This window comes from Vulpes lagopus, chromosome 3 (assembly GCF_018345385.1).
Source record: "Vulpes lagopus strain Blue_001 chromosome 3, ASM1834538v1, whole genome shotgun sequence".
NCBI classification, from domain to species: Eukaryota; Metazoa; Chordata; class Mammalia; order Carnivora; family Canidae; genus Vulpes; species Vulpes lagopus.
The window spans coordinates 135,927,603-135,955,254 of NC_054826.1; the positions used below are offsets into that span (position 1 = coordinate 135,927,603).

Sequence of the window (27,652 nt, forward strand, 5' to 3'; positions counted from 1 at the left end):
TTATATACTCATAGGACACTATTAATATGCAAAGTTTTCTTATTAACACATAGCTAAAACTAATTTCACTAAGATACCAATACTTTTGTAGGAGAAACACTTACACCTTTACATGATAATCTAATAGATTTGGGAGCACCAAAATAAAAGACTAAATTAGGGCAGGAATACAAATTTCCTAAAGTGGGGAAAATCTCCTACTACTAAAACAAAACAAAAAACAACAAAAAACAAAAGCCTCATAGCCAAATAAAACCACTCCATAAATAAATATAAGAAATAACATTACTAAAAAAAAAAAAAAAAAAAAAAAAAAAAAAGAAATAACATTACTATAAAAGACTATGTTTAAGTGTATTAGTATCCAGGTAATGAAAAAGGGCAGTATCTGTAATCATAAGAGAAAATTTCTATTTAGTATTGTAAAATTACCTCAAAAAATTTTATGTGATTATCAAATTATACTTTCTAAATGTATTAAACAACATAAAGAAAAATTAAGAACAATATTTTATTGGAAAGAAAATAATTTATTATATAGGAGGAAGATGATTAAAATACATGTAATATATCTCCAATAAACTGATTTAATGCATATAGATTTTTTAACTTTTAAATATACTTTAAAAGCTGTTACGCACAGTTCCATAGACCAGGTGTCATTTTCTTCTCCTTAAATTTGGAAAGCAGTTGGAAGACACGGAATCAAAAGGAACCTAAAACACCATAAGAATTCATTAAAAATAATGATTGTAAAACAGTTAATTGGTTTTAAAATAACTAAAAGCATTCATATTTAGAAAATTAGTGAATCATGTCAGTACTACAAACTTTTAATTGTCTAAATAAATTGCTTATAAGGAAACTGCTTAAAACATTAAAAAATAAAACATTTTAACTTCTATAAAAATAGCAATTTCAGTATCTGTAATTTTTTGTATTCTTAATGTGACAATAATTACTAACAGAATTTTTCATTGTTTTCATAGTATTAGCAATAGCAGGATTTGCAAGAAGTGCAGAGGCTCCAATTCTTGATTTTCCTACTTACAGGAGATTGAATGACTAGGTTGGCATTAGGTATCTAACCATTTTACTCTAACAAACTAGTATCCAAACTGATCATCCCTTAGAATTACTAAAGAAATCTTTTCAAATTAGATTCTTGGTCCCATTACCAGAAATTCTGACTTATTAGTTTTAGGAGAGTGTCCAGGAATCTATCTAAAAATCCTTCTTCAGTGGTTCTCAACCTTCGTCACACATTAGGAGGTTTGAAAAATTCCAGTATCTATGCTGTGCACCAAGACTAGTTAAATCAAAATGGGGAGAAACCTAGGCATTAGTACATTTTTAGCCTTTTATTTCATCATTTTTTTTTTAATTTTTTATTTTTTTTAAGTTTCCCAGGTGATTCCAAAATGTGGTCATGACTAAGAATCATGGTTTTGGGGAATTCCGATAATCAACCAGTCTGGAAACCATTGTTACTACATATACCTACCAGGACTGTTTTTTTTTTTTTTTTTTTTGGTTCCACTTAATGTGCTACCCTGAGTCAACATTATGTCTTCTTCCCTCTGTTCCTCTTTTCTTATCCCTTTAGTTTTGTTTAGAAAAAGAGGGGAAAAAAAATACTTCTACTTGCTATCTCAAAGGAGATACCAATAATAAAACCGCAGATGTGAGGTCTGCTCTCTTACTTGGAATTTACAAAGAAATTCAGTTCTTTTCAGTGTATATACTTTTTTAAAAGAAAAAAAGTCCTTTTTCCAAATTTTATAACATGTTATATACAACACCTAAGCCAGATACATCATAAAACAGAAAGCATGTGTTACTGAATTAGGTTTAGGAAATACATAAATATAAGAAACAAGACTAAATTCTGTGTAAAAACAGATGAATACATTCTCCAAGTAAATAAGTTGACCTGATTCACTAACTTTCCCTGGAAAAATTACATAACCTCAAGAATAGCACAGAAAATTAACAGATCTAAAAAGGACATAAATGATTTGTCCAATCAACACTGATAATTTTAGAAATATCTCTTCTGAATAAGTTATAAAAAAATATTGCTTAATCTGAATCAATGGGGGAGGGACAAAACATTTCTAGGAAAAACAGAAAACACTGCCCCAAAAAGGATACAACAAGAAAGGATACACTTTGTATGACAGTATTACAGCAGTATTTACGCAGGAATGCTTCTAAAGAAGAACAGCAGAATGCAGTTTAATTTTTTTCTCAATTTTTACATTAGATTTATAAATGATATTTTTAAACACACACTGAAAATTGTTATTTTAACTGTTCCACTAAGGTACTTGTAAGAATTCTGATTCAATCAGTATAGATACTTCATAAAATTCAAATATTCAAGGCATTTCACAAAAGGAATAACATTAAGCAAAATTTTCCCTTATTTAGTTATATAATTTTTTCAGCTTAACATCAGTACTGTTGACTGAGTTACTTCATGTTTTTCCAGTTTATAAAGGTAGAAAGATTTAAAATAAAACAAAAAGTATATTTCTACTCGTTTCTTAAGTCAATTACACAAACTTAGAACTTTAAAATGGTTAATTCTATTATTTTTAATCATTAAATTACATAAGTATGCATTTAAATTACTCCTATAAAAAGCACAAGATTTCATTCCACAAAAAATATGTAAACATTTCTGTGACATGTGTAATTAGTAATACAAATTCCTAGGCCCCATTAAGAACAACCAATTTGTCTCGGCTTTCCAGTCTCAGCACAGGAAAACTGGCATGGTTGACGACCCAAAGCTCCTACTCCAGACCTACTGAATCAGAACCTCTGGGTGAGGGTGAGGGGAAGCCTAGCAAACTGGTTTATCAGCCCTTCAGGTGACTGTAAGATATGTTAAAGTTTAAGAACCATTGCTTTCCTGTAAACTGAAAAAGTTTTAAGACAAAGACATATAGTCCCCTCATAAATTCATTCTCTAAACTTCCTTTTAAAAACAGATGGGTTTTATTCGGTAGTTATAATTCTGAAATTTATTGGGAATTGATTGCAGAGATAGTGACATAGTGAAACAGACATGGATGGATAGATGGATCAACTGATCTTATCTTTTAAAAACCTCAGAAGATACCTGAATTACCACTCTATCAAGCTTTATCCTTAACTTTATCTCAAGAAAGTCTTGTTCTTTTACTCTGTTATATTCACACTTACCTTTACTAATTTTTAACACTTCCTTTTTCCTTCTTTAGAATCTTGTTTTGGTCTAGCAGATCGAGCAAATTGCTAATATTTATAAATTAAGGTTTCTTCACCAACATGACAGTAATCTTCTCTAGATAAATAAGAACTTCCTAATGTAGGATAGGAGTAGTTTTTAAAATTTAACTCTTATATTTGTTTTCCTACTCTCAGCCGTCTATCAAATATATTTTTTCTTGAGCGCCTCCTGTCTGCTGCCCATGATTTGCAGAAGTAAAAAATTTTACTTTTTCTTTATACTCATTTTTTACACCTGGATCTTCACTTCATCTATCCCACTGGATTTCTAGTTTGCAAACTGCATTAACTACTAGAAGCAAAATCTTTAATCCAAGTATACATTTCGGTTGTTAAAATTTCCAAATAGAAATATGAATTATACTACAATAAAACATTAAAAACTACAATGAACTGTATCTTTTATAATGACTACAAGTGTACCTTTAGATAGTTTAGTCTTTTAGGCTTAGCCTAAAAATGTACTTCTGAGCTATATAAATTAAATGTTTAGATATTATAATAATCTCATGCTGCTAAGGTTCTTTTATTTTCTAATAAAAGTCTAAAACAACAGCCATGTCACTCAGCTAAGTATGTTTATAACGGAGTATCTCAAGCTAGAATACCAGCGGTTGAGATTTCTAAAAGATAACATAAAAATTAGTTTCAGGTATACCTTTCTACTAAAAAACACATTTTCTTTGGAATGGATTATTTAAAGGATACAACCACCATAGGTTTTCCAAAAAGAACATATCCATTAGCTTCCTTTAAGGCTTTTGCTGCTGCTTTTTCATTTGGAAGTCCAATGAAAGCTTGTCCTTTCATGCGACCTTCTTTCATCAAACGTATATCAAACCTAGAAGTCAAGGAAGAAAAAGAGATTTTGATTTAAAGAATGTCAAACAATTCTGAGCATGGGAACAGAAATGTAAAATGCTTGCTATTTCATTTTTTTTTAAAGATTTTATTTATTTATTCATGAGAGACAGAGAGAGAGAGAGAGAGAGAGAAAGAGAAAGAGAGGCAGAGGCACAGGCAGAGGGAGAAGCAGGCTCCATGCAGGGAGCCTGACATGGGACTCAATCCCAGGTTTCCAGGATCACACCCCGGGCCAAAGGTAACGCTAAACCGCTGAGCCACCAGGGCTGCCCAATGTTTGCTATTTCAGAGTAAAAATGATTGTGTCTGAATAAAACATTAGACTTTATAAAATTATGTTTTGTATTCTGTTCTAAAATTGATTCTAAGTAATAAAAGTTTGATAATGACCTTGTATCTATCCTTCTAAGCTATGTTAAATGTATTTATGTAATTTAAAAATTACTGCAAACTACAAAAGCAAACTTAAACCTTTATTTCATATCTCTATGTTTAAAAAATTTCATACAGCCAACTCAATATTGTTTGACAAAACAATAAAACACATGACAAAAAAACAATTAAATAACCAAGAATAGAAAGGCTGAAAGGAACTACAGAAAAGTGACACAGAACTTCAGAGTAGAAAGGGAAGGGACCCTATTGATCATCTAGTCAAAAATCATTATTTTACAGGTGACGTCTACAGATTATGAGTGACACTTCCAGGTAATACAGATAGCTAAAACTAGAGCAGAAATACAAGCCAGACTTTTTTTTATTCCAAGTATAATGTTCTATTATTCCATAATTATTCATTTTTCAAAAATTTTGGGAAAACTATAACTTATCATTTGATGTATATAGCTTTCTCCATATAAAATTATTTTCCCCCTCAAATTCTAATTGCAGCAATACTAAAAAACAGACGTAAACTAGTATGTATTTATGTACGTAAAACATTTCATACGTATATACTTTTTTTCTGTATCTTATAATCATGATTTAAGGTAGCAACAAAAATAAAGGGCCAGTATTTTGCATGCCTAGCAAAAGAAACTTTTGGTAGACTGATAAGGAAAGATTTCTGCCACTAATGAGTATAAACAAGCTAGCTAAGATTTAAAAGATTAAAACAAAACTAGTTCCAGTTACTCCTCCATTTTACCACCACTCAAGTCTATCTCTCTACCTTTTCTACTTTTCTCTACTTCTAACTTATATGGCCAAGGATCTTCTATACTTTGGAGCTAACTATGGCATTTTAAAGAACAAAATTTTAACTCTACATATTAGCTTTTATAGCATTTACAGATCATATTCCTATCTTTTGCACTCATAAAATCGGGAGCCTTGCTTAACGTAGATTAATTAAACAAAGGGAAGTTACTGTCAAAGTTAAGAATCTGAAAAATTCTGCTGGATTGCTATATATACTGCTGAATGAGTCATTAAAACAGTAGTTTTCAGAGTGCAATCTTTAAACCAGCAGTTTTGGTATGATCAATGAGCTTTTTAGAAATATAAATTCATAGGCCCTACCTTAACCTAGATGTGCCTAGGAAACGGTACCAAGCTCTCCAGATGATTCTTATGCAGGTTAAAGTTTGAGAACCACTAATTTAGAAATGGGGATTAGGGCTGCAATTTAGGCTGTTTGTATAAAATTTTATGGGAACTCAGCCATAAATATCACTGTGTGTATTGTTAAAATCATGTAACAGGTAAGAGCAATTTCTTCCTATAATTTTTATCTCTAAAGGGAAAGTGCTGGGATTTAAGAAAAGCTAATTCATAACGGATAAAAACAAAACATAATTTGAGAATATGACTCCTACTTACATTATCCGTTGTGTTTCTGATGAAAAGTCAACATATCTCCCAAAAATAAATTTAAGGTCCTAGAATTTTAATAAGAAAAAGACAAGTAAGAAGGTTCAGGAAAAAAGAAGTAAAACAATAATGCCAATTTACAAATTTCAACTTACCTTTTCTTGAACATGTTTAGCTAAATTCTTTACATAAACTCTACAGTTTGGTTCACCAGGTTCATAACTTCTGAAAACTGACAGTGTTTCCATTTCTTATTTAAAAACAAAACAAAAGGAGGATATAAATTAGGATTTTTTCATTAATTTTCTCAAAGAAAAGCTTTAACAACATTCAAATACAAGCACTAAATAAAGCATTATGAAACTGTCACAACCATAATAACCATTAATAGCAATGACATGAATAAAAACACTAATTAAAAATCTGAATTGATAATATGCAAATAAGCTTAAAAATTTCAGGCCATCTAGCATAACTAAAATTTGTCTAATAAAATATCTACTATTGAAGCTCCTTTACAATAAAAGCTTTTTACTTTATTAAAAAGATTGAAGAAAAAAAAAAAAAAACCTGAAGCAGATAAGTACGTTATCAACCATTTGTGTCACTGTTTAACTTAAAGTCAATTTCCCAAACCACCAGGCACCAACGGTCAAACAGGAGAATAAATTACTCAAACCTAATTAAGTACTTCATATAAACTGTGGCTTCTGGATCCCTATATAGCTACTGGTAGTTCAATAATCAGTTCCTGGCAACTGATGTTCTATGCGAAAATGCTAATTGGAAGTTTATTCCCCATTTTTATGGGAAAAATTATAATGTTACATGTCAATCTTCCTAAAAAGTACAAAACAGGAAAATTTCTTTATTTTTTTCAAGATTTTATTTATTCATGAGAGAGAGAGAGAGAGAGAGAGAGAGAGAAAGGCAGAGACAGAGGCAGAGGGAGAAGCAGGCTCCATGCAGGGAGCCCGACGTGGGACTTGATCCTGGGTCTCCAGATCACACCCTAAGCTGAAGGCGGCCCTAAACCACTGAGCCACCTGGGCTGCCCAGAAAATTTCTTTAGAAGTAAAAAAATCTATCACGTTAGGATATAAAATCCTTAAACACAGACTTTTAACCACCAAATAATTGAAACTATTCTTTTTTAAACTGCACTGCGTGCATCTCAAACACAAAACTATGATGACATATCCACTGTATTTGGAACACAAAACTCCAGACAATGGGTCACTTGATTTTTTTTTTAATGTTATATAAAAAGTTTTAGGAATGAAAACATTTTTTTTTTCCTAATAAACTGAAAACACTGTATTGAGAGAGACTTTCCTCCCTACAAAATATGGGTATTAAAACCAAAAGCAGTGATTAAAAACATTAACTGGAAAGATGTGTTGAAATACATGCCTTAATCAAAATAAAGAACACGAAATTTGTTGTTTCTGACACATCAAAGAAATGAAATAAACATTTATTTCATGAAGTTACCTTCTCTAGAAATTCTGCCTTTTTCCAACTCCCTTCTAGAAATACATTCTGATGGCATTTCATCACAGTCCTCTTTAATCTCTTCTGTGATGTTCAAATTAGGTTTGGGGAAGATTTTTCCAAATCCTACATTGGGGGCATCACCTTCAGGAGCAGGCAAATCTGAAAGTTAACATTAACATAAGCCATTAAAAATTCCCACTTTTTAAAACAGGCTTTGTTTTCCATTTTTAATTTTAAGATACCTTTTGGCGGGGATCCCTGGGTGGCTCAGCGGTTGAGCACCTCCTGTTGGCCCAGGGTGTGATGACTGAGTCCCATGTTGGGCTCCCTGCGTAGGGCCTGCTTCTCCCTTTGCCTATGTCTCTGCCTATCTGTGTGTCTCTTACGAATAAATAAAATCTTAAAAAAAAAAAATTCGGTATCTTTTGGCACTAAAACTTTGGTATTTTTCTCAATAGCAAATATTTTAGGCTTTGTAGGCCATATGGTTTCTGTCATGGCTATTAAGCTCTGCCACAATAATATGAAAACAGCCACACAATAAGCTAACAGCCAAACAGCTGCTTTGTGGTGCTATTTATAGGGCCTGCAAAGTGGAAAGAAAATGAATTCATTTTCAATGTATTTATTAGTTTGAGGTGCCAGAGGGGCACCTAAAAAAATAAAATGTATTGGCAAGATTGGCAGAATGAAGGTTGGTGGGGGTCAATAATAAATACTTTGTTTAACCTATTCACTGTGAATTATTAATAATTACATGAAAGAAATTTGCACTTCATTACTGTAATGAAATGTCATCATTCAAGATTATTTATACAATGGGTCTGAAGACTTCAGAGTGCCACATCAAAATATCAAACAGCCTTCAATCTTATCAAAGATGATTAAAAGATTAAGATCAGTACCTATGATGAAATCATGTCATTTCCATTTGACGATACCAAAAAAGCTTCATAAAAGCTTTACAAGTAGTAAAGGAAAACAAGTATTCATACTTAAGAAATTATTCAATTAGGAAAATTCAAAAACACTGCAGAAATTAAACTGGCACAGCAAGGACAGGGTTAAATGTTCACTAGAAAAATTAGTCATACCACCAAAAAACAAACAAAAAACACTCTAAAAAGCTATGAGCATGATGCAAAGAACATGCTACACTTAAGATCATAAAAGTTTCTTAATAATGTTAAAAAATTGTTATAGGAACAGATCTCCTTCCTGTAGCCTGAAAGCATCCATAAGAGAAAAACTTAAGACTGCTTCTACTGTTACTTCAACATTGCTACCTGACACTGATGTTGAATGGGAGGACTGTCACCCTGTCAAAATCACCTAGACCCCTGAGTAATTTAAGCTTAAAAAAACAAAAATATTGTGTCTAAGGGTGATTAACATGAAGAAAAATATTCAAAAAGAAAAAAAATATATATATATTGAAACAAAAATGGAGCCATCTGTGTGCCCTAGGTACTGTTCATTTATTCAACACACAATAGGGCAGCCTGGGTGGCTCAGCTGGTTTAGAGCTGCCTTCAGTGGAGGGCCTGATCTCGGAGACCCGGGATCGAATCCCATGTCGGGCTCCCTGGATGGAGCCTGCTTCTCCCTCTGCCTGTGTCTCTGCCTCTCTCTCTCTCTCTCTCATGAATAAATAAATAAAATCTTAAAAAACAAACAATAATAGCTAATATTTAGACATTGGCACCATGCATTTTTACTTGGATCATCTTGTCTCACAGCCAATATTTGTCATATGCTCCACAGGCACTGCGCTCTGGGGCAGAGGTTCTGCACATGCTGCCCCTCTGGAGGAGATTATGGTCCAATGGCCGACCCAAGCCCACCTTTAATGCCAATAGGGCCAGGACAAGAGTACAAACGGCAGCCTCATACCATACAGCGAAATACTGTAAAGTTACAAATAAGGTTTAGCTGTTAAATAAATTATCTATTTCCCTAAGAAAGAGAAAAAAACAAGAAGCTATCTGAAAAGGCAATGCATTCTAACCATGAGAAAGAAATTAAAATTAGTTTTTCACTCGCTACATTTGCAATACTTACTGGAACTCTATAATCTCATATTCACACAAATGGTCAAAGATATATGTGCAAAAATGTACGATGAGTAGTTTCTCAAATAGTAAAAAAACAGAAATTACCTCAACTTCTATCAACAGAGCATAATTAAAGATTGATGTAGCTATATTATGTAGTATAATGCAGCCAATAAAAAAATAAGGTATATATTTTTTGTTGATATAGTAAGCTACTCCCACTAGACTTTAAACTCCTAAAGATCACAGACCACATCTAACTTGTCCTTTAGTGCCCAGCACAAAGCTGTTATGCTGTATGATTTCAATAAGTCAATATTAAGTCAATGACAAACATTACACAAAACATGATGCTCATTTAAAACAAGAGAAAATGTGTTTACACATGTACAGGGATAAGATCTGGATGAATAGCTATATTCTAAATTATTAACAATGGTAGTGAGATAGGGGAAAGTGGGGTTTGAGGTGTTAACCTTTTAAATTTTTACTCTATAAGCTCCTGTTTTACTGTTTCTAGAAATCTGTTTTATGAAATTAAAATTAAACAAAGGAATGCCACTATAGTATCAAATTAATGCCTAAAACAAATAAATATCTATAATTTTAGTAAGCTTTTTTTTTAGATTTTATTTATTCATGAGAATCAGAAGAGACCGAGACAGAGACACAGGCAGAGGTTAGAAGCAAGCTCCATGCAGGGAGCCCGACATGGGACTCGATCCTGGTCTCCAGGATCACGCCCTGGGCCGAAGGCGGCACTAAACCACTGAACCACCCGGGCTGCCCAATAAACTGTCTTTAAACTTAAGAATAGTATCTTAGTAAATAATCTATGTCTTTTGGATTAAAAAAAAAAAATTTACATTAAATCTACAATACACACAATAGTCACATTGCTTGTTTACTTATCAATAATATAAATATACTAATAAAGCCACAGAATATCACATCTATGAAAAAAAATAATTGTTCTATTGCATCTTTAGTGTAAACAACAAAAACCAGACTAAATTTCACCCTGAAGTTCATTACTAGCAAAAGGCAACAGTGATGGTCTCATCATTAAGCATTTTTTTTAGTTATATGAAAAAGTTCAAAATGGACAGTATTCCATATTAAAAAAGACTAACTGCATATTTTTAAAATTTAATTCTAACAAAAAGGCAGAATGAGAAGAATTTTTACATAGCATATAAACAACTAGAATATACTTACCATAACTTTGTTCTTCACAATTTTGTTCTTTTTCTAGATCTTTCTTAAATGCAGATGGCATGTCAGTAGATATATGAAATTCAATTTTCTTATTACCTACAGGCTGTGGTTGGTCAAACACATCCGAAGGTAACAGCACTGGATGTAAACTGCTGTTTATAAATAGTGACAACATTATTTTGCAAATGCAAATAAAATCTTGAGTAACACATTACTCATATTTACCTTAAATTAACACTGACAAAGTATTCATAATACTATAGGCATTGCACAAACTTACGTTTACCACTTCAAGAAACCCCAACAAATTTTCTAATATGAACACTGTTAAATTACTATTTAGACTAGAAGACTAAGATTAAGGGAAATCACTCACTAATGACAGAAATAGTACCTGGGGACTACTGAATCCAAACTTAAGGATATTTACCAATATACAAAGACATTCATTTAATGTTTAATATAAGCATTTTTATGTACTGTGTACTATATAAGAAAGCTATCTCTCTGAAAGAATTGCCACTAGCCACATGTATGGCTAATGAGCACTTGAAATATAGCTGCCAAATTAAAATATAAGTACATAAAATACACACTAGACTTATAACAACTCTGTACAAAAAAAGGTGACATATCAGTAATTTTTATATTAATTATATGCTGAAATATTTTGGATATAATGGGTTAAATAAAATATATTATCAAACTTAATTTCATCTGCTTCCTGTTACTCCTATATTTTTTATTTTTATTTTTTTTGTTACTCCTTTAATGTGGCTACTGGAAAACTGAATTTGGTTCACGTTATTTTTAACTGTTCAGTGCTGCTATAGAGATCAAAAGCATGGGATTGCAGTATTAAGACATACACAGGTGAGAAACATAGATCATATTTATACTTAATGTTAAATTTTAAAAAACACAGATTAAAGACATTAAAAGGGAAAAAAGATTCCTAACAAACACATTCTCAATTTATGAAGTTACTTACAAGTTTGAGTGAAATTTACATGGTAGAATCGCTAAATGAAATTAAAATTGCAATTAATATTAATTTTATGTGATTATTAAAGTACATAGAATTCCACGGCAAACAGGCAAGTAAAATGTCTGCCGTAATTGTTTATAAACGACACAAGTAAAGCAAATAGACAAATTATACAGAAAAAATCTTATTTCATAATTCAAAACAAAATTACCCATGTGAAGCAGATGAAGGTGTTTTCAACATATCCTTTATTTTTTGCTTTTTTCTCACATGGTGCTGCTTTATTGCTTTTGGTCTTTTGGGCTGAAGATTTGCTAATTCCATTAGTTTGGTCATTCTACATTATGAAAAGAGTAAGTAAAAACAGAAATTCTTCATGTAGAAGCACACAGTATAATTAAACTATAAATATAAATTATACATGTTACATCGTAAGTTAGGATTTACATAGAAGTATAGTTTCTAAACCATCAATTAAGATAATTTAAAATAAGCTCAAGTTCTAAATTTCCTTGGCCAACTTTCATTTTACTTTAAAAGGAACTTGTCACTTACTTAGTTTCAATTTATCTTTTTGTTTCTTAAAGATTTATTTGGGACACACACACACACACACACACACACACACACACACACACAGGGCACTCTGCGCACAACACAAGCAGGAGGAGGAGAAGGGAGAGAGAATCTTAAGTAGCCTCCCGGAGCCCAATGAGAAGTTATCTCACAACTCTGAGAGCATGATATGAGCAGAAATCAAGAGTCAGATGCTCAGCCAACTGAGCCACCCAGGTGCTTCTCCATTTATCTGTTAAAAATATGTATTATTATGAAAATTATTAGTTGTCCAAATAAAATGGCTGCATTTGATGCCAAAAAGTTGAACAGGATATAGTAACATATGTAACTTTATTACTTTTCTTGACTGATATTCAAAATACCTTACAAATACAGTATGATTATTTTGATTCTTATTCTAATTAAAAAGAGCCTAAGCTGAAGTTATTTTTATTTTAAAGCATTTTCGTAATTGTTGCACATGAATCAATACACAAACAAAATAACTTACTTAAGAACAAAGTTTTCAATACTATACTCTGAAGTTGCTTTTTATAAGTAATTATCAAGGTGTGATAATACATTGTACCCAGTTTATCCTCATTATGTGTGATATTGCAAATAGATCTTGTCTAGGCATTTTTGTATCTTCCACAGAATCAGATACAGTGTTTCCACTGAGCACAAGCTCAAAACCAGTAGTCACAGCTCTATTTTTGTTACATTTGTAGAATTTAAAAGCAAAATAAACATGCAAACAAAATGCAAGAAAGGAGAATGTGGTTAAAATAAGCTTTAAACCCAAGTGAGGAAAAAATATAAACATATGAATTTGGTTAAAATAAGCTTTAAACTAAATGACAAAAAAAAAAAAATGTAAACACGTTATACATTTGTAAGGCTTTTTAACGATCAAGGTTTACCCAAAATTTTATGAATAAATCCAATTATACAAAACATGTTTCTACTCATGAATTGCTCACCCAAAATATACCAAGTCTCTCAACAGTGCCCAGCATAAGATAAATATTTGCTGAATAATATGTTTTGTTTTTTAGATTTCCAGAAGATAGTAGAAAAGCATGAAACCAGAGATTGATTCTTGCAAGGATTCTATTCTCATTACTTAAGATGAATTACTTGCAGAATTCCTCACTACATCCCTAAACAGAAACCCAAATAAACAAAGCAAAACAAAAAAGATTTTGGCCAGTCTGCATAAAGCATTCCTGATTACTATCATTATTTTTATAAAGAAAGTAAAATTTATAGAGATTTTGTAATTAACCCAACGTAATACTTTATAATGTTGTTTACTTAGAAACAAGTTAAAGTTACAGTCTATCAAGAACTGCCAGCTTTCCTAAACGCCTCTATTCACACCATTTTTGTAGTTTTGGCACCACCTATACTTTAACTCTTTCTCCAAAAGGAATGTCTATTGAGCCAGTGCTTAAGTTAACAGTGACGAGATAATAGCCACACTGTTGCTGATTATTTGTAACTATTGCCTGGATTCTCTGCTTGGGTTTTGACTCCTATCAACCACTTCCTGTATCTGACTTCTATACAGTTACCTAAGATTCTCATCATTTGGGGTGCCTGGCTGGCTCAGTTGGTGATGCTTGATCTTGGAGTTGTGAGTTCGAGCCCCAAACTGGGTCTAACAATCACTTAAAAATATGAAAAATCTCAAAAAAAAAAAAAAAAAAAAAGAGAAAGGATTCCCTTCATATGTCCAGAGTAGTCTTCTAGGCTAGAGGATATCAATTATATCATTATAGCCCTAGGACCAAATTCAGCCAGCTGAATTGTTTACCTCTTTGTAAACAGAAAGTTTTGCTGAAACACAGCCATATTCACTCACTTAGGTATTGCCTATAGCTGCTTTCCTATTAAAACAAAACTCTAGCTCTATACAGAAAATGTTTAGCAATTCCTGTTCTAGGCTATGCTGTGGATTATACATCTAAACATTATTAATAACTACTGCCTTTCACCAGAATATTTATTTATTTTTTTAAATTTTTATTTATTTATGATACTCACACACAGAGAGAGAGAGAGAGAGAGAGAGAGAGGCAGAGACACAGGCAGAGGGAGAAGCAGGCTCCATGCACCGGGAGCCCGACATGGGATTCGATCCCAGGTCTCCAGGATCGCGCCCTGGGCCAAAGGCAGGAGCAAAACCGCTGCGCCACCCAGGGATCCCCACCAGAATATTTAAATAAAATATATGTAGGTTGTCAAGAACCATCGATAAAAAAGTTAATCTGCATTAGTACGAATTGTTTTGTATAAAATCCCACAGAAATGCTCTGGAAATTTATTCTGAGGTGAATAAAATTTAGGGGAATAAGAAGGAAAAAATATGAATATAATCTATTCTTATTCTTCTTTGAGATAGTTATGTTTTATAAATCTCCATAAATAATTAGTGAATAATGAATCAATGCCCCTAGGGGAAAGTCAGGATTGGGACCTGCAAGCCTATGCTCTAGAATCTCACCAACTGATCAATACACACCTTGTTTTTTTTTTTATTTTTTTTTTTTTTAAGATTTTATTTATTTAGAGCACCAGGGAGCACCAGCAGGGTGAACGGCAGAGGCAGAAGAGGGGTCCCGCTGAGCAGGGAGCCCGATGTGGGGCTCCATCCCAGGACCCTGGGATCACAACTGAGCTGAAGGCAGACACTCAACCGACTGGAACACCCAGGCGCCCCACACACCTTGTTTCATATCTGTCTCTGCTTAAGGACACCTTATTTTACGTATAGTTGATTCACTAACACTGAATTCATAATCCGCAGCACTATAACTCAAGTCTGAACAAGGCTTATCTAACATGTTTTCTCTGTCAGGCACATCACAGCCTTCTTGATTTTGGAAACGTTAGCACTTTTAACGCTATGCTTAGGGACCACTGCTTGGGGACCACTGTAAATAGCAAAATCACCAAATAACAGCATAAAAATGTGAAAGGCTTGGTACTGAACAGACCACAAAAAGGATACTTGTTTATAGTATGGGAGCTAATGTAAGAAGACAGAATGTCACCCTGCTCTACCTCATCTAGGAATGTGCATGCCAAGTGACTCCAATTTTTCACCATTCTCTGCATATCCACATTTGCAAAAGACCATAAAAACACTACAAGTATTGATTTTGGGGTTACAAATAAATTTTAGCATGTAGACAAATTCCCAAATACATAATCCACAAATTATGAGGATCAACTGCATTTTATAATACCATAATTATCAATCTAAAAAATTACTCATAATCTAAAATTCTCCTTAGGTCTGGATGCCGAGTCTCAGATCTTAATCTTTTTTTTTTTTTTTTTAAAGATTTTATTTATTCATGAGAGATAGAGAGGCAGAGACATAGGCAGAGGGAGAAGCAGGCTTCCCACAAGGAGCTGGGTGCGGGACTTGATCCTGAATCCTGGGATCATGATCTGACCCAAAGGCTGATGCTCAACTGCTGAGCCACCCAGGCGTCCCCCATCAGATCTTACTCTATACCTATTCCTATTATATATGCTTGAAGGGTTGGGGGAGTTGGGGAAAAATTCTAATGACCCCAAATTATGAAGAATTACAGGCAAAATTTAAGAAGAGCAAAAACAATCTCTTTCTCATATCTGTTCTTAGAATCTAAACAAATATCCTTTGATATTACAGACCTCTGTCGGTCTTCATCATCACTGCTTTCGTATTCTGATTCTTTACTTGATAATTCCTCATCCTCATCTGGCAAAGGTGGTTCCTCTGGTGGCTGAGGAGATGCAGGTGGAAGAGGTGCATGCAATGGCATATAGTCTTCATACTAATTAAAAGAAGATGGTATTCATATGGTAATCCATGATATTTATAGGATAGAAAAACCACTTCTGTTCAGATAGGTTATTCTCATCTTTCTCCCTAATGATATTCTTTCACACATTCAACACATACTAAGGGAACACCTGCTACAGAAAGACTGCTAGTTGATCACAAAACTTGTTTATTCTTCCTTGGCACCTAGCTGGAATAAATCTCCAAACCTCTTTTATAATTAGATTCACCATGTAACTGAGTTTTAGCCAACAGAATGCTAACATTAAAAAAAAAAAAAAAAATCTACCCATAGTCTTCTCTTCCTTCTTGATCTGCAGGATAAATGGTAATGCCCTCATCAATTTGGGAATGCACATAGTGAAGAAAAGTTAGGTCTTTTGAATGACTAAGAGTAAGACATCATTCCGCTCTACTTTTGGAATGGACTTGACATGCACAAGTAACTTATACTGCTATATATACTTAAGTGACTAAGATTTGAGTTTTTTGTTTGTAGCAGTTAGCCTAATCTTAATGAATATTCCTGTAATGTACTAGGTAGGCATTGAGGTGTTGGGAATACAAAGAAAAATTATGAAGCCAATGGTATATATATATATTAGAAAAGCAGTCTATATGCAATACATAATAGAAAAGCAAATTTTCTATTTAAGTGTCAGGACTCAAATTACTTTCTCATTGCTATTATCTAAACAAGTAGTAAGGACTATAACAAAACAGTAACTAGAATGATTCAATAACAGACACAGATTGCAAAAAAAAAAAAAAAAAAAAAAAAAAAAAAAAAAAAAAAACAGACACAGATTGCCATCTAAAATTGATGTATCTGCATAGTATATTCTAATAAAAATTATTGGCTATCTTTCTTTTGACTTCTGCAAATGAAACTCCATATGCAATAAAACCAGAACAATGGAAATTTTACATAATTAAGTTAAATGTAATTATTTTATAAAATAGCAAAATGTTCTGAGTCAAGGACTGAACAACACTGGCAGAAATGACAGCCTCTATTACGAAAAGCCTCTCTTTCATGTTCTGGCTTTCCCCTACAGTTGCAAGTCTTCAACCGACTATTATTATCATAATAACTTAAATTTGCCCCTTAATTTCAAAGCTCATTAGAGGTTAGTGGCACAATATTTGTGAAGGTCAGCCTCAATAATCCCACATCAGAAGAGAAGTTTTGAACCTTCAAAGTTTTTTTTTTTTTTTCTTTAAAGATTTATTTATTTAACCAGGAGTGGGAGGTAGGGGGTGGGGGTGTGTGAGGGGATGGCCTTAAACAGACTCTGCTGAGTGAGGATGGAGCCCAACGTAGGATTAGATTTCATGACCCTGAGATCACAATCCCAGCTGAAACCAAGAGTCAGACACTCAACTGACTGCACCGCCCAGGCGCCCCATGAATCTTTAAAATTCTAAGATATTTCTTACCATGGGAGGTCGTGCCGTTATTGGTCCAAATGGTGTGGGCAAATTCATTTTATTCATAAGATGAAGCACCTTAAAGCAGCAAAACATTGAAAATCACATAGTAAAATGATAAATCAACTCACATCTTAGATTTTATGTACTTTAAAACTTTGCAGTAACACTCCTGATTTAGTGCAAAGGCTGGCCACTTCTTGCTTTATCACAAAAAAGGGCTATTACCACCACCTGTATATCTCAAAAGATTACCCCTTCCTAAAATGTTTGTCAGTTCTACAAACACTCATTATTTTCATTATTAAAAATATCATGTTCTTGCAATGTAAATGCTACCAAAATGTTGTCTTTCCATTGATTACTGTGGAATTATGAAACAAAAAGTACATGAAAATAAATTAACACCCCTATTTTGTACTTCAAAGTATCTTACTACTGTTGATACTTTCAAGCATTTGCTGAAGGATCTATTATGTTTTTTCCTTTAAGAAAGAATCTCCACGTTAAAGGTATATGCTCAAGTAACAAAAATTGCCAGAAGTTTTATTTCCCAAATTAGCTTATATTTATTAGTATTAACATACTACATGTTAGTACGTCTACACCATAGTTTATATATACATTTACTTGACTGCAGTAAATTTCATTACCTTTTGCAATGGACTTAACCCACATACAAATGCTGAAACCTAACCCTCAATGTGACGGCATCAGGAGGTAGGGTCTTTAGGAAATAATTAAATCATAAGGATAGACTCCTCTGAATGAGATTAGGGTTTCTTATAAAAGGGACCCCAGAGAGCTATCTCATCTCTTTTCAGCTAGGTGAAGATACAAAGAGAAAATAGCCATTTGCAACCCAGAAGAGGACCCTTACCAGAACTCAATCTTGCTGGCACCCTAATCTCGGAGCTCCAATCTCCAGTACTCTGAGAAATAATTTTCTGTTGTTTATAAGCCACCCAATCCACGGTACTTAGTTATAGCAGCTCAAGCTGAGAAGATATCCTTAAATAATTGTAATATCATTGCCTGTCTGAATTAGTCTGATTAACAAACACTATTATGAAAAGCATAAAAATTAGCATGGAAAAAAACTTATCAAGCTATTCAAGCATTTATTTTTGGAAAGTAAGTTGCATTCTACTTACCTGTACATAGAACTTCGGCACACTTGCCAAAGCATTTACTATGTTTGCTAGGATTGTGCTTGAAGGTGGTGGGTACATATACTTGAGGCATGAATTCAGAGGAAAAGTCAGCCTAAAAAATATATTTACAATGCTTATCATGTTTTAAATAAGTTTCATATCAATAACTTATTTTTAGGTAACCTAAGGAAGTATATAACTGCTCAAATAATTCAGTACTTTTACCTTGTTCCTAATAATTCCAAATAAGTACATTTAAGAAGAAACTTGCTTTGGGGCACCTGGGTGGTCAGCTGGTTAAGTGCCTGCCTTTGGCTCAGGTCATGATCTCAGGGTCCTGAGATCAAGCTGCCTTTGGGCTCCCTGTTCAGCAGGGAGTCTTACTCTTCATCTTCCTCTGCCCACGTCCCCCAAGGTTCATGTACGTGTGCACATGCCTGAGCATTCTCTTTCTCTCAAGTAAATAAAAACTTTAAAAAAGAACAAGAAACTTGTTTTCTTCACATGCACTAGTGAAAAGTAAGGTATTTCTTACCAGAGCTTATTTTATTTTCTTAACATTTTAATGGATCCAAATTCAGTGATAAACTCTAATAGCTCAAAATGTTTAATCAATATATTGAAAATATACATGCCATAATAAAATATCCTTTGAAATATCTTATTCACAATATATATACACATCTATATATACGTACTCAAAACAAAACAAAACAAAACAGAAACAACAAAACAGAGAAAAAACACTAACCCATGGTTTGGTGCAATTCCATTTTCTATGGTTATACAACCAAGTTCTTTCTTTTCTTTATCATCTTCCACAGGGTCATCAGATCTAGAAAATACAGAATTAAAGTTGATTTTATCTTTAGAAATAGAGTAAAAAATTGCATACAGAAAAGACATATTATCTTTTTAAACAGAGTATTATGAAAATAGTTCCATAATAAATAAAACTTTAAACCATTTCTCAAGCAAATAGCAAAAAGAAAGGGAAATAGATTCAACCTTTACTATTCCTTCTCTATTCCAAACTAGGCACAAATTTTCATTTATTCTTTTTATTCTTCAATGAAACCCTATGAAGATGGTCTGATAAATTTCACTGACAAAACAGACAAAAAATAATTAAACCAAAACAAACCAAAAACACACACACACACGCCAAAAAAATCAACCCTGAAGTTCACATGGTATACAACAGTGATACACAAATGTTTCTAATGTGCATCAAAATCACTAAGGAGGTTTATTAAAACTCACACTGCTGAGCCTTATCTTCCCCTTCCACCCCTCAAATTTCAAATTCAGTGGAACTAGGGTAAGGTCCAAGAATCTGTATTCCAATCAAGATCCTACATAATGCAGCTAGCCCAGGGACTACTATGAGAACCACTAGTGGAAGGGCAAATTTGTAAAGGCTTTATAATTACAAAGAGTCACTGCTGGGAACCAAAGGCCATGCCTATTCATGACACCTTGCTGTCTATAATACAACAAGGACTTTATACTAGTTATATTCCTCCACTTAAAGTTGAATGCTTTTCACCCACCCTCTTCCCACTTCACACTGATTAATTCTTATTATTAAATGAACACTCAGATTCTTAATGCACAATTAGGAACAAAATAAATATACTAGATTAAACAGAAACATATAATTTATTATGTCAAGTTATTTACTTGCTAGTATGAAAACAACCCAATTGATGAAACCCAATTGATTAACCCAATACAACTGATTTAAAAACACTTTAAAATATTAGGAAAACCTAACTACATACCTTTTCTTTTTTTCAGGGTCTGAAGGGGGACATGGGGAATGAACTCGATCTTGCTCTTTTGCAAATTCAACAACTAAAGTATGACCTAGAAGTTTCAGCTGATGTAGTCTTGTCAATGCCTTTAGTTGGAAAACAAGAGTAAATATTTGATAATTGCGATAAAAAATTAGTTGTTAGAGCATATCTCCAATAATAATTATCTCCAATGATCTTTGTGAATACTGCTAATATATCTCTGGCAATCATTTCTAATCTCCAGGTGCTTAGCCTTTGTCATTTACTAAGGGACTGCTTCCTACCACTTAGCAAAACTAAAATCTGGATAAACCCAAACCCCTCTTCACCTATGCAACTGAAAATAGCAACTGAAAATAGAAAAACATACATAATCAGCCTAGATTCACTTTAAAGTCATGATCACAATTGCAAATCTGGGGGTGAAACTTAATGATGCCATACTTATTACATTTTTAGTTCATTTTTTCTTATCTCTTAGAATATTATTTTGTACTTTCTCCTTGTTTCTTAACCTCATAACATTCCTTTCCCATCCTTTTAGCCTAGGACTTTGCTTTCTACTTTGGGAAAATTGAAATTAACCAGATGAGAAGTTCAGATTGCCATCATAATTCCCATCTACCAGCAAATGAGTCTACTTTCTGTTGTTAAGGTATTAACTATCCAAGTTTTTACCTAAATCTAATTGTTTGACTCGTATACTAAATCCCACCCTCCATCTACTCAAGAGTCTCTCTTCCACTCTGTATGGGGAGTGTTTTTAAGTACATTGTTAATTTTCTGTCCTGTACGGAATCATCCATATTAGCATACAAATATGCTTCTAACTTCTCCCATACTACTTTGTTTTTATTCATCTATTGATCCCATTTTGCTCCCCTCCTTTCAATTACAGTTGCAGTAAAACTCCTTAAGAATTATCTAAGCCGGGGGACCTGGGTGGTTCAGTTCATGATCACAGAGTCCTGGGATCGAGCCGCACACCGCGCTCCCTGCTGGATGGGCAGCCCGCTTCTCTCTCTCTCCACTGCTTGTGCTCTCTAATGCATGTGCACACTCTCTCTTTCAAATAAATAAAATCTTAAAAAACAAAAGTTAGCCAAGTCTTTTACCTGAAACTCCTCTCCTCCCATGCAGTCTCCAACTCATTTCAGTAAGCCTTATGTCTTATCATCAGTCCACTGGCACTGTTTGTCAAAGATGACAAATTCTGTACTGCCAAAGCAATGGTCTCCTTTCCATCTTCATTTTGTTGCATTTAATACAGTTGATCGCTCTCTCCTTTATACATGTTGTTTGCTTGATGTCAACACATACTTCCTGTAGTTTTCTTCCTAGCTCACTGGCTTCTACTGTGATCTCTTGGTTTGTGCCTTCTTGAAGTCTGAAAGTTGGCATACTCCAGGGTTCTATTATTGGTCCTCTTTCTAGCTCTCTTAGTGATCTAATCACCATCCTAAATTTAAATTCCATGCCCACATTGCTCCTAATTCCCTAATTTATAACCTCAGCCCAAGCCTGTCCTAAACTCCAAGAAAACATACCAGACAGCTCTCCTTACTTTCTAACAAACATCTCAAAATTGACACTTCAGAAATTGAACCACTATGTTCTCTCCTCATCCCCCCAAATGTTTTCTATCTGGAGCCTTTCATATTTCAGCTGATGGTAACCCCGTTCTTTCACTTACTCCTGTCAAAAATATTGGAATCATCTGTAAGACCTATTTCCCGTATTGCATATCCAAGCCATCAAGAAATCGTTTGCTTCTACATTCAAAATATATCCAGAATCTAATTACTTCTTACCACTTCAGTCTAAACGGCCATCATCTGTGAGCTAAATTACCATAACTTTTTTACAGATTTCCCTGTTTTAACTCGTCCCTGTCTCCCATCTCTTCTCAACACAACATCCTTTTAAAGATATGTTAGATTAGGGCAGCCCGGGTGGCTCAGTGGTTTAGCGCCGCCTTCAGCCCAGGGCCTGATCCCGGAGATCTGGGATCGAATCCCACATCAGGCTCCCTGCATGGAGCCTGCTTCTCCCTCTGCCCCTCCCCCATGAATAAATAAATAAAATCTTTTAAAAAATGTAAAAAAAAAAAAAAAAAGATGTTACATTATGTTACTGCTTTGCTCAAAATACTACAAGAGCTCCCCATTTATTCAGCATAAAATCCAGGATCTTTAGAGTACCTACATGAAATGGTCTCTTATTCTCTGACCTTAAATTCTAACTACATCCCCCTCATTCTGTCTGCCTATGCCATTCTGGCTTACTTGCACACAACAGGCATTCTCCTACCCTAGTGCCCCTGTTCCAGTCATTACGTTGACTGGAATGTACTTTCCCCATATATTTCTTTAGCTAACTTCAACTCCTTCAAATTGTTACTCAACTATGACTCTAAACACCCTAACTGCAACTTAACTGTCCCCATCTTGTACTCTTTATCCTATTGCTCTTTTGCCTTTTTACCTCACAGTATTTAACATGTTCTAAAATAGTAAACAAGTTTATTATCTATAATCTGCCTTTTTTTGAGAATGTGAGCCCCAATGAGGACATAAGTGTTTATTTACCTATTTTTTTGTAAATATTATTCATGGATTTATCCCAAGACCTAAAGCAGCATCTAGCATATTGTAAGCATTTCATATTTTTGAATAAATGGAACTATAAGCCTTAATTGGGACAATTTTGTTTTACTATGCTTATGTATCCTTATTTGATTCTTTCATTTTAAAATGTTTCAATAAAAAATAATAAAATGTTTCAGTATTTTTCAAGTCCCTAAATCAACTCTAGACCTCTTCATTATCAGTGAATCTTCGATTGTCTGAAATAAAAGGCATCTAAGCTCTAAGTACTTCAACTTTCTTGTTTGCAAAATGGGTATCACACCTATTCTCTTTCAGGATATATGATTTTTCATTTTTAATATTAACTAATTTCCTCAATTCTCTCAGCTACTTTATTCTTAAACCCTGGTTTTTAAAAAAATCTATCAGTCACATACACTGTAACCTAAACACCATATTGATGCTATCATCTTCTCATTCCTTCTCTACTATAAACATTTCCCAAAGACACTGGCTCCATACCCTCTCCTCTAAGTTAATCTTGACCATAAAACAATATGGGTTTCATTGCCATATTTTATTTATAACATCTTACGCTATATATATAAAATCTTTTCTGGGGGGTGGGGGGGACCTGTATGTTAAAAAAATACATATAATGTGAAAGTCTTCTATAATCCCTCCTTGACAGAAAGCATTTATTAACCATTTGGTATACAGCTTTGCTACATTTTCTTCCTATGCATAAACCAACATATGTACTACTGCATTTCCAAAAACCCCATGTTACATCTCATACATGATATGTGGCAACTTTATTCATGTACTTTACCTAGGCTACATTACTTATTAATACATAATCATTTGACCTCATTCTCCAACAGTAGTCCAGCCTAGGAATAAAGGTATCCCTTCCCCTTACTGATGAGAATTTGGGTGACTTCTACTGTTTCACAATAAAAAAAAATCCTTTATTGATACACTATTTGTTCCCTATTTTGTGTCATCACAAGATCTCATCTTGTGAAAACTCTCTTCTCTTTTCAACCATGATTTTTTTTTCCTAGTTCTACTTCCTTTTTGAATTTCTCCCTCTCATTCTCCTTTCCTGGATCATCTTCCCTTGGACAACCACATCCATTCATCTGATTCAAGATACTTCATATTTGACCTTGTCTCAGCAATAGAGCCATATTTTTTAACTGCATCAAAAATATTCTGTGGTGCCTGGGATACTCGGTTGGTTAAGCGGCTGACTTCAGTTCCTGGGATCCGTCCCCTGTGGGGTTCTCCACTCAGCAGGGAGTCTGCTTCTCCCTCCTTCGGCCCCTCCCCTTGCTCATGCTCTGAGTCCATCTCAAATAAATAATCTTTAAAAGTTTTTTCCATAGAAGTAGCTAAATGACTCTTCAAAGTTAACATCTGAATTCATTACCTACCTTTGAAAACATCCTCCGAATCCTGCCCTGTCAGCTAATGTAATAACCCAATACCTCAGTCCAAAAATCTTAAGTATTCCCTTTCTTGAGCTGTGTATCAATAGGGATCACGAGGCCTGCAAACTCAATCTCTATCAGGTATATACCTACTCCTTCCCTTTGCCTTTTTCTTGATTTATTAGGATCCTTTATCTTGCCTTGGCCATTATAAGAGTTCTCTTATCTTGAATTTCCACTTGGCCTTCCTACCTCCCATCTTTTCCACATCTAATCTACCACATCTTCACAGGCCTGACCATATTGTGCAGCTCAAATTGTGACTATGTGTGCACATGCCGGAAGTAGTATCTACTAAAAATTCAATCCCTTCCTCCCACCCAAATTTAAATTCAAACTACTTTCCATGTCCTAGTTCCACCTCAACCCTTAGTTTTTGCTCTTACAACTTTTCATGCCCTATAGCTTCAGTTAGTGTTCTCTCTCCACCTGACAGGCCCATCTCCCTTTGTTTTCTGCTCAAAGTCCAACTAATCATTAAAGGTCTACCTCAAATGTCACCTCCTTCGTGAATGAATCTCTAGGATTTATTTTTTAATGTATGTTCCCTTTAATACTGAAAACATTTGTGGCAGTTAAAGAGTTATTAATCTTTGCATTCTTTAGAACTTATCTTTGCTTGCATATAAAATTACAATTCAATTTTAATTTGCTTTAAGTTAATCTATTCTTACATCTAAATACTTAAACTTTGGGGAAGATTTGAGAATAAACCAAATGCAGTCTGTGGAATAAACTCCTGAAATACAGAAACTTTTGCTTTTGAAAACGATAGTTCAACAATGTCTCACTTTTGACCAAACTAGTGAATAGGAAATTGTTGATAACTTTAATAATAATAATAAAGTCATACCTTTATAGCTGCCTTTTCATTAGGGAAAGTAGCAAAAGCTGTATGTTTCTGAAAAAGAATTAAGGAACAAATTATTTATTTTATTTATTTATTTATTTTATTTATGATAGTCACAGACAGAGAGAGAGAGAGAGAGAGAGAGAGAGAGAGAGAGGCAGAGACATAGGCAGAGGCAGAAGCAGGCTCCATGCACTGGGAGCCCGATGTGGGATTCGATCCCGGGTCTCCAGGATCGCGCCCTGGGCCAAAAGTAGGCGCCAAACCGCTGTGCCACCCAGGGATCCCGAACAAATTATTTCTAATACAATCTCAGTTTCTCATAAGAAGTCTGATTTTACCAGTTGACAGTTATTTATTTCACAAATTAATAAAGTCATGGAAAATCGAGATCACTGTAACTGTTCATTAATTTCAGCACTGTAGTTCTGAATCTTTTTTGAATCAGAGTTCCTTGAGTTGGTAGCTATGGAGGCTCTTATATAAAGGTGCACACAGAGGCATCTGGGTGGCTCAGCGGTTGCGCGTCAGCCTTGGGCTTACTTCGTGATCCCAGAGTCCTAAATTGGGCTCCCTGCATGGAGCCTGCTTCTCCCTCTGCCTGTGTCTCTGCCTTTCTCTCTCAGTGTCTCTTACGAATAAATAAATAAAACCTTTAAAAAAAAGTAAAGGTGTACACACTTATACAGCATGTTTTATATATGTTTTCAAATAGTTTAACAGACCAGAAGTTTAAAAACCCCTACTATTCACAGAGGATGACCCTTAAACTATCCCAATATACCAAAGATCTTTAATTTATAATACATCTAAAGATCTTAAGCGTACTTCTGTACAGCCAAATGCAAAGTTTAAAAATGTTTATCAACAAAAAAGCATTCCTAAGTGCATAGTTCCTTTGTGCTTTATCCCTGTAATAAGGATTCAATGGGAGAAGTGTATTTTTAAATATAAATTGTAAATAGTGTAAAAGCCATCAGAAAAAAAAAAAAAAAGGTAAGTCGAGAGTAAATAAATCATCATGCTACGGATAATGTTACTAGAGCTTATTAAAGCATATACAAGTTGCTTGAGTAATTATATCACATTCTAATTTCGTCTACTCTGATCCAAGATGACCTCATTAAGAGTACTTACATTAACGACAGAGAATATTAGTATTTGCTGGTGTACTTGACACTTTGATCACAAGTGGTCAGTCTTCCCGGTACTTCTCAACGCTGGTTCATACCAGAACCACATGAGAAGACTAAAACCACTGATATTTTGCACAATCACAGACTATCTGGCAGAAACTTAACATCCTCATTACTAGTGTAACGGAGAGAAATCCACCTAAAACATCTTCGGATATGAAAGTAAATAGAATAATCCCGTAAACACCTACGTAGAAACCTTAAAATACTATTCCAACGGATTCCGTCAGAAATTTCATGAAGAATTTTTTTCCTAAAAAATCTAGTAGAAATGCTGTTACCCGGTTTACTGAGGTTTCTACTGTACTTTCACCTCTACTTTAATGAATGTCTTAACAGCTGCTTATAAGTGAATCGACATTTCTTTGTAGTTCATCCCCGAGAGTACTCGGAGTCCAAAGGAAACGCTCTCAAACTCGGAGGAGTGTGGAGATTCTCCCGGGGGGTGAGGCGAGGGAAGACGCCATTCTGCCTCCTCGGGCCCCGACTCTCAGCCGCCCGGTCCGGTCCGGCAGCGCCGTGACGAGCACAGGCGCCGGCCCCCGCGGCTTCCCGCGGCCTCACGACGTCTGGACGTGAGCGCGGACGGGCACGACCCCGCTCCACGGGCGCACTTCCGCACTCGGCTCGGCCTCCAGCTGTCACAGCCGCCCTCCCCCCCCGCCCCCCCGAGGCGCCAGCAGCCGCGGGCCTTCCGGAGCGCGGGACCGGCGCGCCCTTACCAGCCGTCCCTTATCCGACAGGACGCGCACCGACTGAGCCCCGAAGTACTTAAGCAAGTCCTCTTTCTCCTCGGCGGTCAGCTCGGCCGGCAGGTGCCTCACAAGAAGGGTCCGGTCGCCCCGCGGCGGAGAGAGCGAGGCGGAGCTCTGGCATCCCCTGGACATGGGCGGGAGCGGCTGCTCGGGAGCCGCCATTTCCCTCGGCGACGGCGACGCGAAAAGAGCTTGCAGCGACAACGCGCCCGGCCACAGAGGCTGAGGGAAATGAGTGTTTTTCCGCCTCGCGCTAGGGATTCTGGAAACAA

The 27,652-nt window shown here is 34.8% G+C and overlaps 2 protein-coding genes across 7 annotated transcripts in view; both read right to left on the minus strand.

The window, feature by feature from the left end:
- The window catches only part of LOC121486932 (pancreatic alpha-amylase), a 72,457-nt gene extending 71,685 nt beyond the window's left edge, over nt 1-772 (minus strand). The window contains exon 1 of the mRNA XM_041748391.1: nt 642-772. The gene's annotated coding sequence lies outside the window, so the exon portion shown is untranslated. The remainder of the gene's footprint in view (nt 1-641) is intronic.
- On the minus strand, nt 510-27,553 carry RNPC3 (RNA binding region (RNP1, RRM) containing 3). Of its 6 annotated transcripts, XR_005986775.1 has the most exons (16): nt 27,348-27,553; nt 25,433-25,480; nt 20,481-20,599; nt 19,448-19,531; nt 18,697-18,808; nt 17,552-17,620; nt 15,961-16,103; nt 11,924-12,049; nt 10,725-10,876; nt 7,450-7,611; nt 6,111-6,205; nt 5,965-6,023; nt 3,988-4,120; nt 3,214-3,285; nt 1,179-2,213; nt 510-716 (listed from the first exon to the last, which is right to left on the minus strand). XR_005986775.1 is itself a non-coding variant. In XM_041748387.1 (15 exons), exons 1-14 carry the CDS (start codon nt 27,540-27,542, stop codon nt 3,226-3,228), a joined length of 1,554 nt encoding a protein of 517 aa, XP_041604321.1. In that variant the 5' UTR covers nt 27,543-27,553; the 3' UTR covers nt 510-2,213; nt 3,214-3,225. The 6 variants fall into 6 exon arrangements, 5 of the variants coding, with proteins under 5 accessions (XP_041604321.1, XP_041604320.1, XP_041604319.1 ...); XM_041748387.1 differs by having other exon boundaries at nt 510-2,213; nt 10,725-10,873; XM_041748386.1 differs by lacking the exon at nt 1,179-2,213.
- Between the last annotated feature and the right edge of the window lie 99 nt (nt 27,554-27,652).